Source organism: Triplophysa rosa, linkage group LG23, assembly GCF_024868665.1.
Source record: "Triplophysa rosa linkage group LG23, Trosa_1v2, whole genome shotgun sequence".
In the NCBI taxonomy this organism is placed as follows: Eukaryota; Metazoa; Chordata; class Actinopteri; order Cypriniformes; family Nemacheilidae; genus Triplophysa; species Triplophysa rosa.
In genome coordinates this window covers 10023535-10036633 of record NC_079912.1, presented here as the reverse complement: position 1 = coordinate 10036633, position 13099 = coordinate 10023535, and the positions used below count along the sequence as shown (strand labels likewise).

The 13099-nt window shown below is 36.8% G+C and overlaps 2 protein-coding genes across 3 annotated transcripts; both read left to right on the top strand.

The window, feature by feature from the left end:
• The first annotated feature begins 2422 nt into the window (after positions 1 to 2422).
• zfand1 (zinc finger, AN1-type domain 1) lies at positions 2423 to 5886 on the top strand. Of its 2 annotated transcripts, none has more exons than XM_057322682.1 (8): positions 2423 to 2510; positions 2690 to 2732; positions 3038 to 3077; positions 3186 to 3313; positions 4218 to 4309; positions 4534 to 4655; positions 4754 to 4909; positions 5127 to 5886. In XM_057322682.1, the coding sequence occupies exons 1-8, from the start codon at positions 2456 to 2458 to the stop codon at positions 5301 to 5303; spliced, it is 813 nt and encodes a 270-aa protein (XP_057178665.1). In that variant the 5' UTR covers positions 2423 to 2455; the 3' UTR covers positions 5304 to 5886. The 2 variants fall into 2 exon arrangements, with proteins under 2 accessions (XP_057178665.1, XP_057178666.1); XM_057322683.1 differs by having other exon boundaries at positions 2444 to 2510; positions 2690 to 2830.
• A 5458-nt stretch (positions 5887 to 11344) lies between these two features.
• prlh2 (prolactin releasing hormone 2) lies at positions 11345 to 12992 on the top strand. The gene is made up of 3 exons (XM_057322852.1): positions 11345 to 11466; positions 12130 to 12313; positions 12618 to 12992. Exons 2-3 carry the CDS (start codon positions 12151 to 12153, stop codon positions 12803 to 12805), a joined length of 351 nt encoding a protein of 116 aa, XP_057178835.1. The 5' UTR covers positions 11345 to 11466; positions 12130 to 12150; the 3' UTR covers positions 12806 to 12992.
• The last annotated feature ends 107 nt before the right edge of the window (positions 12993 to 13099 follow it).

The following is a 13099-nucleotide window of genomic DNA, read 5'->3' as shown; positions in this document are numbered from 1 at the left end:
TTATCTAGTTTCCCACGTTCTGTTGATTAGTCATTAGGTTCACCTGTGTTCATTCGGTTACTCAGTCTTGTTAATGGCTTTGTTCAGACTGTCACCTCAAATCCGATTTTTTTGCATATCCCATTGAAATCAAATTTAAATGATTGATTGTCCACACTGTGTATAGCAACTGTTCAGATCCGATTTGAGTGTTCCGTTGTGCTCTCTCATTTTTTGCAATATCTGATTTGGTTTATATGGCAATGACAGGGAGCGTTGAACTGCTTGCGTCGCTGTGCAGTCCGATGATCAGTCTATGACATCGCAATACCGCGAGAGCGATTCTACTATGGAAGGCCAACAGGATTGTTTGAGATGCACCTTGCCACGCCTGAAAAGAAGAGAGTAGGCGGCTGCAGTAAGGGGAGGAGTGGAATCAGTGCAGGCAACATGGACACTTAGATGGCGTTTGCGTTTTTCATCGCAATTTTCTTGGGCCAACTGAGTTTGAAAGTGAGAAATGTTCTTAAACTTATAGACAAACTCTCAACCATGTCAAGACGGTAAGAAAGAATTTAGATATTTTCTTTGACAAACGAATGCTTAAACATACTACTAGAATCTACTATTTAAAGTTTCCAGTTCATCCCAAAAATCAAAGAAATTTGTTTAAAAATTGTATGTGATATTTATCCTTCTCGAGAGTTCCTATATTGTGTAAATTCTGTAACTAATTTCCTGAAAACACAGACGATATTTTCTTTCAGAGCATATTTTTCTTTCATTCCTGGACAAAGCGCAATAATTGTGGTTAAATGAGTAAAATGTGTTAGAATTTAACATGCTGTTTATAAAAAATGTAATATGGAAACTGTGAAAAATGAGGTCAAACTTGTTTTTAATTAATATTAATAACCTACTTTTGTTAGCTAAGAATTTTATTCTCAAATGTATTTTCTTTAAATCACCCTGTTTAGTATTTAAGAGGGACAATATTCAAAAATACTGTCAACAGCAAATAATAAAAAACTGTAATTTTGTTAGACTTATTTGGTAATTTAAATTATATTTCTTGTTTTGAATTAATTCATATGGATGGATTGAAAATTGTGATTTGTTTTTCTTTCTTTTTTGTCTTCTTTGTTGTTTGGTTTGTTATGTTATCTTTTATTATATATATATATATATTTTTTTTTTTTATAACCTACATCTATTACAAACACCCAAGTCTCATTTAAGCTGAAGTGCTCATGAGTAAACCAAAATCCTTCAAAAAGATCTCTTCAAAATAATGGATGAATAAAATAATGTTAAGTAAAATAAAAAAATAAAAACCTTTTTGCACTGGTTTTGGCCTCATCGCCGGCTGCAGTCATGTCATTATTTCACATATAAACCACCAGCGATAGACAATTAACTGATAATGCACTCGTATTAACGTAATGAAGCCATGTTGACAAGTTTTAGTAAGTTAGGGCAAAATCCACAAGATGCACTCTAATAAATCCTGGGTTACTTTTTCTACCCAAATGCTGGGTTGAGCCATTTGTGTCATTTTGGGGGGTTATTTTGTCAGTCCTGTGTAGTTTTTGTAGTTCTGTGTAACCCAAACGCTGGGTTATGCTCTGGGTCATTTTCGCTGAGAGTTGAATTAATGCACCCCCTCCCCCACCCCCACCCAGACGCATTAACCAGCTCATTGGGTCAAATCAACTCAGTGCACCGCAGCTCGAGCTGTCTGAATTCGAGGTGGAAGTTAAAGGCGATAGGCAGAAACGCTGCATATTATTTCCTTTATTTAGTCACTAAATGTATTTTTAAGAGTTATTTAGACGAGAATGTAGTCTAAATATATAGTTTATTAGTAAAATATTAGTAATAGTTTATTTTCAATCGATTTTACTACAGAAATAAACAACATGAAAAACCATCAAATCAATTGCATGTTAATACAATTTCACATTGCTTATTCAATAGCATGTTTGTTACTTTACCTTTATCAGATATTTTTTTGATCTCTTCTTTGCAGAATTCCTCCCGTTTTTCTCTCGTAGAGAAAAAAACAGAATTGTGTAGAAACACATTCTCTCAAATCATCAAAATAGAGGACAGAACTGCCAGTAATGTTGGGCACATCTGATCCAGGATCCACAGATAAAGTCTTGAAACTCTACATAATACAACATAATATTTATTGTAATATTATTTCCCCAGCTTTAGAACACTACAATCATGTTTACTAGCTTGTTTTTTTAAGATGTCTTGTGTGGCTCGTCTCTAATTTTATCTTTTAACACTGCTGTCTATTATTTGATCTTTTGGGGCAGCCCTTGCTAACAAAAAAGCTTTACACTATTAAAACTAATGATGTTGCCAGAAAATAGTGTTTCGATTATATTAGGATAGGCCTATCCATAAAAATCCGGTAAATTACCGAAGACTTTTATTTTGAAACCGTACGTGACGTCATTTCAACATGGCTGAACTGGATGTTGGAAAACAATGCGATATTGAATCATGCAAACAAAAAGGTATTATTCTATAATATAGTTTCGATTATTGTAGAAAATACTACTAAACATATGCTATTATTAAACGTTAGTACACGTTATGTTGATTACAGTAACTGTTCGAGCTGTTTCTGAAACATTATTTATTAAAATCACACCGCAAACGAGTTAATCTGTTCATGTTTTCTGCGTCAATGCAGATTTTCTACCCTTCGTATGTAGCAGCTGTTCTGGAGTATTTTGGTAAGATTTGTTGTAATTGTTTTCTATGTAGGTTTACAAATAGGGTCAAGGCAAGCAGAAACTTCATGTCAGTAAATGTCAGTACAATTTAACAACTCGTAAGTACACAGTACATTGTTTCTTATATGTACAGTAAGTGTTCAGTGGATACAAAGAATACAAAAAATGCAAAGAATTAAGTGAATAAAAGACGAGAAAGAACTTGAAACAGTGGGTTACCTTCATTACAGTAGTTTTGGGACACGACCTCACATATTGCATTCAACAGAATATCTTATTCATATTACATTTTTTCATCTTTAAAGTGTAGAACACAGAGCCAGAGACACCCACTGCTGTCCCGAGGTGAGAGTCTAAGGTATTTTATCTGTTGTTGGTGTTTTGATTGGTGGTGCGGTGCCTCTTCAGTTCATGTCTGTTTGTTGATTTTACTAAAGACAGCGATGTGTTCAGGTGCCGGTGAAAAGAGAGATCTCTGGGTCTGGAGGAAGCAAATCACATCCATGCAGCTTTGAGGATTGCAAAGCAAGAGAGCTACTTCCTGTTATCTGCCCACACTGTGAAAAACACTTCTGCCTTGGGTACAAAAACACTGATATCACCTACATTTCCTACATATTACTTATGTACTTTCATCATCGTTAAGAATAAAAAATGGTCCATACAACTTGTGTGGTTTGTACAGTATTTAACCCCTTAAAGGGATACTCCACCCAAAAATGAAAATTCTGTCATGAATTACTCAACCTCAAGTAGTTCCAAATATGTATTATTTCTTTGTTCTGTTAAACACAAAGAAAGATATTTAGAAGAATGTTAGGAACTGACATTTGTAGGGTAGTCATAAAATGGTATTCTGAAGTGCCCCAGAACTGTTTGTTTTCCTAAATTCTTCAAAATATCTTCTTTTGTGTCAACACAACAAAGAAAAATGTACAAGTATTTTTTTCTACCATCGTCAGTCAATGGTGCCCCAGAAATCTCAGTTGCTTACATTTTTCCAAATATCATACTTTGTGTTAAACCAAACGAAGAAATTTATATTGGTTATACTTGAAGGTGCGTAATTCATGACAGAATTTTCATTTTTGGGTGGACTATTACAATAGTCTATTGAAGGTATACAATGTATTGGTATGAGAAACAGACAGAAATGAAAGTTATTCACTTGAAATCTTAACATGCAGTGTTCGATTATTGAACAAGTAATTGGTTTGATATAAAAATGAATAAAGGATTATTTTGGGTGAACTATTCCTGCCTTTATCCATTTCTTGTTTATACTGTACTGTATGTTTTTATCTTGATCATTTTGTGTTTTAGTGAATTAAATGCAGATCAATTTTATATTCAAAACATTATTAGTCAGAATAGGCATTATTAAATATACACAAAATAAACTTCTTCAATTATTGAGCTCTGCTTGTTTGTTAAGGCACTTGGAGGTGGAGTTTCATAATTATATACATCCCTGTCTCTACCTAGGCATCGTCATCAAGATGACCATAAGTGTGAGAAGCTGGAGACACCAAAGCCTCGCATGGCTGCAACACAGGAGCTGGTGCAGAAGATAGTGGGTCAGTTAAAATGGATTTATGTCCCATCTGTGAGACTGTATTATTTTTTATGGAGATTGTTAGTATCATACTATAAATCAGGTTGTGCTGAGTGTGTTTGGTGGTGTACATAATCCTCTTGTCCAAGAGAGGGCAGTGCAGACACATTCTTAGATTAATTCAAACGTTTAATTCTTAGATTAAATCCAAAATTCAAAGATTGATCTCCACACTGTTTTAAGCAGACTCAAAAAAAAATGCACCAGCAAGTAAAGGCAGAAAAGGAGCGAAAAACGCTGCAACGGCCGCAAAAGTTGCATTGATGAAGCTTAAGATGCATGCCTCAGGAGATAAAGGCCTACCACAGGTATCAAAGCAAAACAATAATGCACATTTTATTACAGTGACCATTATTTTTGCTTAATCTATAAATAGCCATTTCCTCAAAGATCTGATCTTCTCCAGACAGAAAGGACCTATTTCCAGGTGTTTCTGCCCAAAGAGGCTAAAGACTTAAGCTTGCCAATGTTCTTCAGTTCCAAATGGAGTTCCGGCAAAGTGGTGGATTTCGCTGCATCTCAGGCCGGTCTGAAGAACAACAATAATGTACTCACAGCTAAGGTCAGTCAACACAATACCACATTACACCTAATTTGAGCAATGTTCTTGCATTTTAGAAGGTTTCTTATTTATTGGGGATTTCAACTAATACCTGTTTATTCCTGTATTACTTAATAAATTAGATTTTGCCGCTAACACACCACTATTGGAGATCTTTGTTTCTTTGATGTATTAACAGCTACTTTTGTTTTATCTCACCATTGCATGATCTATACAGAAACTTCGTCTTTGTCACCCTGAGACGGGCGAAGCTTTTAAGATGGACGCATGCCTCCAATCACTTCTGTCTCATGCCGAACATCCTCTGCACAATGGCGGCAACGTCATTCTGGAGTATTTGGACAATGAGAGCTCTAGACTCGATGACATCACAGACTATATTCCATCTGTATGATAGAAACGCTCAGAAGAGTTTTATCATTAACAGATGCTTGTGGTGTAAAGATCATTGTATTGTTGACCGAAAACATGAGTATTTAAACAAATACTTGCAAGGACTTTGTCTATTTTAAAACGAAAGTCATTGTAAACGTTTCACATTTTTTCAACTGTAGTGGAGCAGAATAAAAGCACAGATCTAAGAATAACCAGAAAGTTGGATGGTTCTAAGAAACACCCTATTACTATAAGTCTTACAGAACATGCTCACGCTGCTGTCAGGCAGAAATTATGTACTTATTTATCCTTCACTCGCCATCGAAAGAGCCATTAGGCATGATTTGAATCATTGATGTATCCCCTAATTGCCTCAAATACCTGCAGGTGGGCACAAACAGTTTTTCTCATGCTTTGCTCTTAGTTTGTTGCAATAGCTGTACATATTTCAGAAAAAAGACAGGTTTCTAAATGCAAATTTTCTTTATTATTTAGAAACTTGTTTGTTCACTTGAAATAGTAAACGACATGTTCTGAAACCTCAAGGAAAATGTTACAAATGTATGCTGACATAAAGAAATCATATAGCTTTGTAAACAAAATTTGTCTGTATTTCTTCTCATCCACACCAATTTAAGTATGACATAATTATTTGTATGTAATTTTTCCATTGCCTTTGGTCTTCAGTCCCAGATCAATAACATCACAGCTTTACCACTCGAATTAATGCAACAGAATGTTACGAAATGCATACATACAGTACAAGTGCTGGTAACACTTCACAATAAGGTGCTATTAGTTAACATTAGTAAATGCACTAGCTAACAATGAACCATTTTGGGTTTTCACTATTAATCCTTGTCAATGTTAGTTCATGTCAATTAGGGCTGAAACGATTCCTCGAGTAATTCGAATACAAAAATTAATCGAGGCAATTTTTGTTGCCTCGAAGCCTCGTTTAATCCATTTAACTACAGTACACACGGAGCACTGCGTTTCCCCACGGACCGTTATTACTGACGCACAGCCCGCTAAACTCTATTCATGTTACAGGGCTCTCAAGTCTCACGCATTCACCGTGAGACACGCATTTTAGTCTGTTCACACGTATTTCGCATGCTGATAAATAAGTGATAGCTTATTGAACTGCTATTTTACTTAATTTTCGTCTATTGCGAGTGAAACTTGTTTTCCGGCTGCATTGAGTCCATAAAACTAGATGCGGACTAGTGGATGCCGAATCCTGTTATTTACACATGTCATCTGGCTGTTCTGCGTGTCTGAGTGAATGAACAGCACAGTTTAACGTGCTACACCCGTGATGCTCATGAATTTGTCTGCGTCTGCGCTGAATGAGGACATGAACACATGAACTTCATCTCCAGAGTTGCTCTGAGAGTTTATTTCAGAACATTTTACTGAGTGAAGCTAACACTCTAAAAAATAAGCGTCTTCCGACGACCTGCCAAAATAAAAGTCCGGTAAACTCGGGATTTTTATGTGGACAAATATATGACTATTTAATAGTAAAAAAAGAAACTAAAACTAATTTAGATAAACTAAATGGATCATGCATAAGCTGAAGTTAGTTGTTTACCTTTGAAATGATTCTTTCTATAATTTTATTAATGTTTCATATTTATACATTTGTATTAGGCCTATGTTGCATTTTGAATGTAATATGGCAATGGAATGAACTAAATGGATTTAGTTTTCACAGATATTAATGTATGCAATTTCAGCAATAAATATGTAATTTTTTCTAAAAAGGAAACAAATTAGTTGTTCATTTTAAGAGACCTGTCTTATTTTCTCTTGTATATTTAGTATTGCTCTTTAATAAAGAAAAAGTACTTATTATCTGAATACCCGATTAATCGATGGAAAATCAGTAGAATACTCGGATTACTAAAATAATATGGGGGGTCCATAATGCCATATCACTTTCACTTATGGGGGTCCCGGATCCCCCCAGCCCCCCCACATTCCTCAGATATTTTTATTAGAGTAAAAATGATAATGACAAATGTGATTAAATTCATGCAATGGGTATGGTAAATTTCGTGAATTATTTACAATAATTTATATTAAATTTGTTTATGGGCTAGTTGTCAAATTTAAAATGCCCCGCCCCACGTCTAGAGACCGCTAAGCGCAGAACATCGTTGACATGACTGCTTGATTGGCGTTGTTCCGGTGATATTTTATTGAAGAGAAGCTTGTGAAGGGCTTGACATCTGAAGGGCTTGACATCACAACACCTTGACAAGTCTCCTGAAGATGTTACCACAGCTCTCAGTTTTTACATCGCTTAATGGAATTTGGGAATGAGATCAGATCTATTTGTAGGACATACCATCTGTTGTTCATCCAGAAATCCCACTTGATTATTAAAGTTAATGGCAAAGTATATTTGCAAATCTATATAGAATTCAGAAAATATATAAATAAACTTCTTAAACATATTTTGCTTGCGGTATATATAGTACAGATGTGAAATATGATTCAGAATAGAATAACTGTCTCTTTGAGCCTCTATATATTACATAAGTCAGGAATGAATCAAAGGTTTGTGTGCATTTTGAAATGCACCGTTGCATGGTGACGCAGGCCTTTGCAATAATTGTCTCCGAAACGCATGCTTGCTCACACACACATACACATACACACCCACACTGGTTAGACGCAGATAATGGTTCATTGAACAGTTTGCGAGAATGGCTGGTTGTCTGGATTTTAGTGCAGAGTAAACTACAGTTGATCAATGCTTGTATCAACCCACTCTCTGTGTAGGCTAAGATTTACACCCTAAACATCCCCAAAACAGCACGGGGTGAATGGGAGTGATTGAACATGCTGTCTTTTTAGGGTGAAGCCTCTAAATAAATCTGTCGAACATGCAGTCTCAATGAAACCCAGGAAATTACACAGCTATGTTAACAATATGTTCATTTACTCGTCTTATTATCTTATAATAAAAGGGATTATTTAAAGGAACAGTTTACTCAAAATAAAAATTCAGTCTTTATTTACTCACCCTCAAGTTGTTCAAAATCTGTATACATTTCTTTGTTCTGATGAACACAGAGAAAGATATTTGGAAGAACAGTTCTTGGCCACCATTAGCCCTTTTCACACAGCAATGCTGGTAAATTACTGGTCAAGTCATTCTGGTAAATTTATAGTAAATACACAAATGTGCTGTTCACACAAGCAATGGCATTCTGTTAATTTACCGGTAAGATAGCGTTCACACAGCTGTCTCAAAATACCAGTAATATGATGTCATCAAGCAGACGTTTCCTTATACTGCAATACAACCGGAGTTATGTTTGAAAATATGGTGGGGGTGTGATTTTATATTCGAACACAGCAAAATCTTATATAAACATTGTGAGAGTTCATTTGACCATTTTTAACACTGGTGATTTTGCTGTGAACGAACGTGTTGTTGATGTTTGGGTCATACATTTGCTCTTAACCCAACACTGCGCCGTGCTGCTCGTGTGTGGGGTAGACAGTGTACGTACGGTCACTTCATGTATTTACTGTAATAAACATCTGCGCATGCGTAAAACGGCATGTCAAGACAAAGGGGGGAGAACTAACGCGAACTGCTCGCCGGTGTTAGATTATGACTCCTCTGTTTTCCCCTACGAAGGTTAGGGTTAGGATTGGGTGTGGGGGGCGGGCTTTAGAGATAGGGATAAATCACAAAGCAGCATCCTAAGTGAATGAACCAATCAGAAGTAGGGGAGTCAAAATCTCACGGGGAGTCGAAATTCGGTACTACACCGGCTTCGTTTCTGTGACCGAAGTTGGATACCTTTTATGTTTTGTCGCTTGAATCTGCATGTATGCTGATGACTGTGACGATGCACAAGCAGCCCAGCAAACAATGACCTGGCGGTCCACCGGCGGTTTTTGGGGCGGCATAGATTCAGCGGCTTAACGCAGTCGGACCACCGTCGGCACACTGTCGGGCCTCTGTTGGTACAGCAGTGGCTAAATGATAGTGTTCTTCTAAACTCTTACAGGACATTTTTATAAATACAGTCAAAGGCATTGATGGAATACTGGCTAAATTATTTAACAGGCAAATTTTAGTGTATGTATATAATTTTTTTTTAAATAAAAAGGATATTAATTTGCAATTTAATAATAATTTATGAGATTTTATATTGTTAAATTTATATATTAATCCCAGTTTGTCGTGTATTAATGGGTGTGCGTTGCACGCTGAATGTGTGTCACACACTGGAGCGGAGAAAAGTTACCATGGAAACTGGGCAGGACCAGGAACTGACAAGCAGCAAGTTTAAACCAATGACAGCTGGCCTGTATGCATATCTACGGGTGTACGTGTGTTCACGACTTGCTGTGCGTGTGTTCACTACTCTCTGGATGGGTTAAAAGCAGAGGTCACATTTCGGGTATGGGTCACCATATCTGACTAATAGATCACTTCACTTCACTTCACTAATGAGCTATCTCATGGCTGGATCCGGTGTAATGCCGAGAAATGCTCCCCTGCCAGATTATGCACCCACCCTCCCCACATTTAATCTGTAATGTATTTGATGTGTTAAAATATTAAATTTGCAGTTGTTATTGAACATTGGTTTTTGTGTTGAATGACATTTTGGTTAGCATGATTTAACGATTATAAACCGTGGGCTGCCTGCAAACATTAATGATAAACCAGTGGCTTAGCAGCAGACCACCGGCGGAAATATGCCGGCTGCCGCTGGAGGGCCGCTGGAAAAACGATGAGCAAAAAGCCAGTGGCCCGCAGGTGGTTCCTGCCGGTGGACCGCCAACTTTGCCACAGGTGGCCCGCCACTGGTCCGCCAGCCTTATGTTAGCTGGGAGCCTTATTAAACTCGAAGGAAGTATTACAGCTTTTGCTTCGTGTCAGTACTTTTCTCTGGTAATTTTACTTCTTTCTCTACACATCCGAATTTTGCGTTACAACATGGAGATAGAAAACTTTAAAACTGACCTGAACTATATGAGGACAAATGCAGAGAGGAAAGACAAAAAACTGCAAGCAGAAACAGTAATGTTCATACATACAGATACACAGAGAGTGCACGAGGGACGTGAGCAGTTTGGTGAATACATGAGAAAGTGTTTGGCACTGTTTTGAACAACTTCAGTGCAGAAATGTTTGAGTGTTATGATTGGGCCACTACTTCTATTACTGGAAAATTGGAAGTACCGAATTTAAATGTCCTGTTCACACATGATCTGTTAACTGCAATTTTCTTGCAATTTACCAGTAAAGACTATATGTGTGAAAGGGACTATTGACAACCATAGGAAAAATTACTTTATTCATTTCTTTGTTCTGTTGGACACAAAAGAAGATATTTTGAAGAATGTAGAGCAAACAGTTCTGGGGCACTTTTGACTACCATTGTTGTTTTTCTTACGGTGTTCTTTTTTTTGCTCACATTAGACATCAATGTCCTAAAAACAATTAGATTTGCATGTAAACAAACTGTTTCAGCCTCAACACTATATGCAAATGGAAAAACATACATTTTTGTGTTCAGAAAAGAAAGTCATCTGGGTTTTGAAAGACATAAGAATAAATTGATGACAAAATATGCATTTTAAATATGCATTAATATACCTGAACATCTGATCTGTTAACCGTCTTTATAGCATGTTTGTCAATGTTCATTAAATGTATTACAATGTGTTACTGTCATGCATGAGTAAAATACATCAATGTTTAAACACTGTATACTGTGCATTTATCATTAACATGGTTGAAATAGCTCATACATTTTGCCTATAATTGTTGCTTATAAGTGAATCTCTGAATCCGAAACATAGCCTACAGGTGTTTCTTAAAGAAGTTAATGTTTTGTGTGTGTCAGATAGATGCTGATAAAGTGAGTCAGGGCGTGTCTGAACGAGCTCTCTCCCATCACTCTTCTACTTTGATAGGTACAAGTCAGGGATCAAAGAGGTAGAGAGAGAAGAAACTGATGGGGATGAGAGGAGTAGGAGGGGTATAGGGAGGCAAGTCCTGTGAGATTGACGCGATCTAATCCATTTTGTCACAGACCCTTACGATATATAAGCACAACATCCTCATTTCTGAAATACGAAGACAGAAGACGGGAGCCCAGAAACACCTGTTACTGAACAACAAGCGTCCAAAGACACATGTAAGTCCATCAACTCTATTCATTTCCTCAGCAAAGGATTTTCTTAAATTGTTGTTTATTTAAACGCAATTAAGTAAAAGTGATTAGTTAAATAAATATATTTTCAAACAGCTACATTATATTGCAATTGTACTTCAGGAATGTTTGGATATAGTTAGCCTAGTGCAAAAAGTTTCGTAAGGATGAGTTCAAACAGAAGCCTATTTTGCGTTACGTTTGCAATGTTTTTAAGTGCACACGCGTCAAACGCGCCTGTGGCCGCTGCGTCGATTCCAGCGCCATGAGCGTTGCGCTTCAATACGCGGTGTAAAAACTATTTACAGTGCGAGTCTCGAGGCGTTATGTCTATTCTGTCTTAAAGTATTTTGAAAGCAAAATGCGTACTGTGTGAAAGTGCAAAGAACGTCATAAATCTATTAAACAAAGGTAACATTTAGTCATTAAATGCATTGTTATGTCTGGTGCGTATTACATGCTTATGCAAATTAGCTATGGTTTTATTCTAGGTAAAGTGTGGTAAAGTCTTTTTTAAGTTTAGTAAAGTGTAGTATTTTGGTTACCAAACTTGGTTATTGTAAAAAAACATGATTAACTTTGCTAAGGGACACGACTTGTTAATTAAACAACTGCAAATAGATTTACCTTCTTAATCATCTTTTCCAGTGCCCTGTATCAAGAGCCAGCATGCTGCCTGACGCGTTAGCCCAGCCGGTAACAAAGTGCCTGATTGCGTCGCGTTTGGGGGGCGTCGCGTTCCTGGTGCTGCTCATCCTGTCCGCCACTGCGACCGCACACGGCACCACAGTAGAGCACGACCTCCACATCGTCCACAACGTCGATAACAGAAGTGAGTAATTGTACAGTCTATTCTAATACACATGACGCTAGACAACATTTTTCAGATTACCTGAAATGTTTTTATTGTAATTTTGTGTAAACTGTAGTATAAAGTTAAATAAGCAATATTAGGCTACTGCAATAAAGCATTACAAAATGTTACAAGTTACAAAATGTATCTTAAAAAAACGATTTGTGTGATTTTTAAAAATACTGGTTGTAAGCATGTGCAGCAAAAATGAAATATTTTGCTGAAAAAAACATTTTAGACTGTAGCCTTTGCAAAATATACTTCTTGGATGTATCTGAATCAGGTCCAGAGATTGACCCGTTCTGGTACGTGGGGCGTGGTGTGAGACCCATCGGGCGGTTTGGGAAGAGACTGAGTGGAAGCGGTCTACAGCCTGTGGTTAAGTCTCTGGAGCTTCTGTTAAACACTCTCAGGAATAAAGAGAACTTGCGTAGTGCGCTGGCACAGGATGATTCAGACTGGTTACCTTAACCTCCTCATCCCTACATCTACATCTGCCTGTGATACTGAAGTGTATTGTGTGTAACTGTTCTGTTTTCTCATGATCTCTCTGGCTATGTGTACCCCAACATTTATTTCAAATAAAATGACTGGCAAATGAAAATATCTGTACATACTACAAATGCAATCTATATTAATAAATAACTTGACAAATGTATATGTTTGACTCCCTTCCACTATTGATAAATTACAATGGATTATGAAAATACATCCACAACTGAATTGTGATAAAATATGATTCACAAGAAACAAACGGAGTTCTCA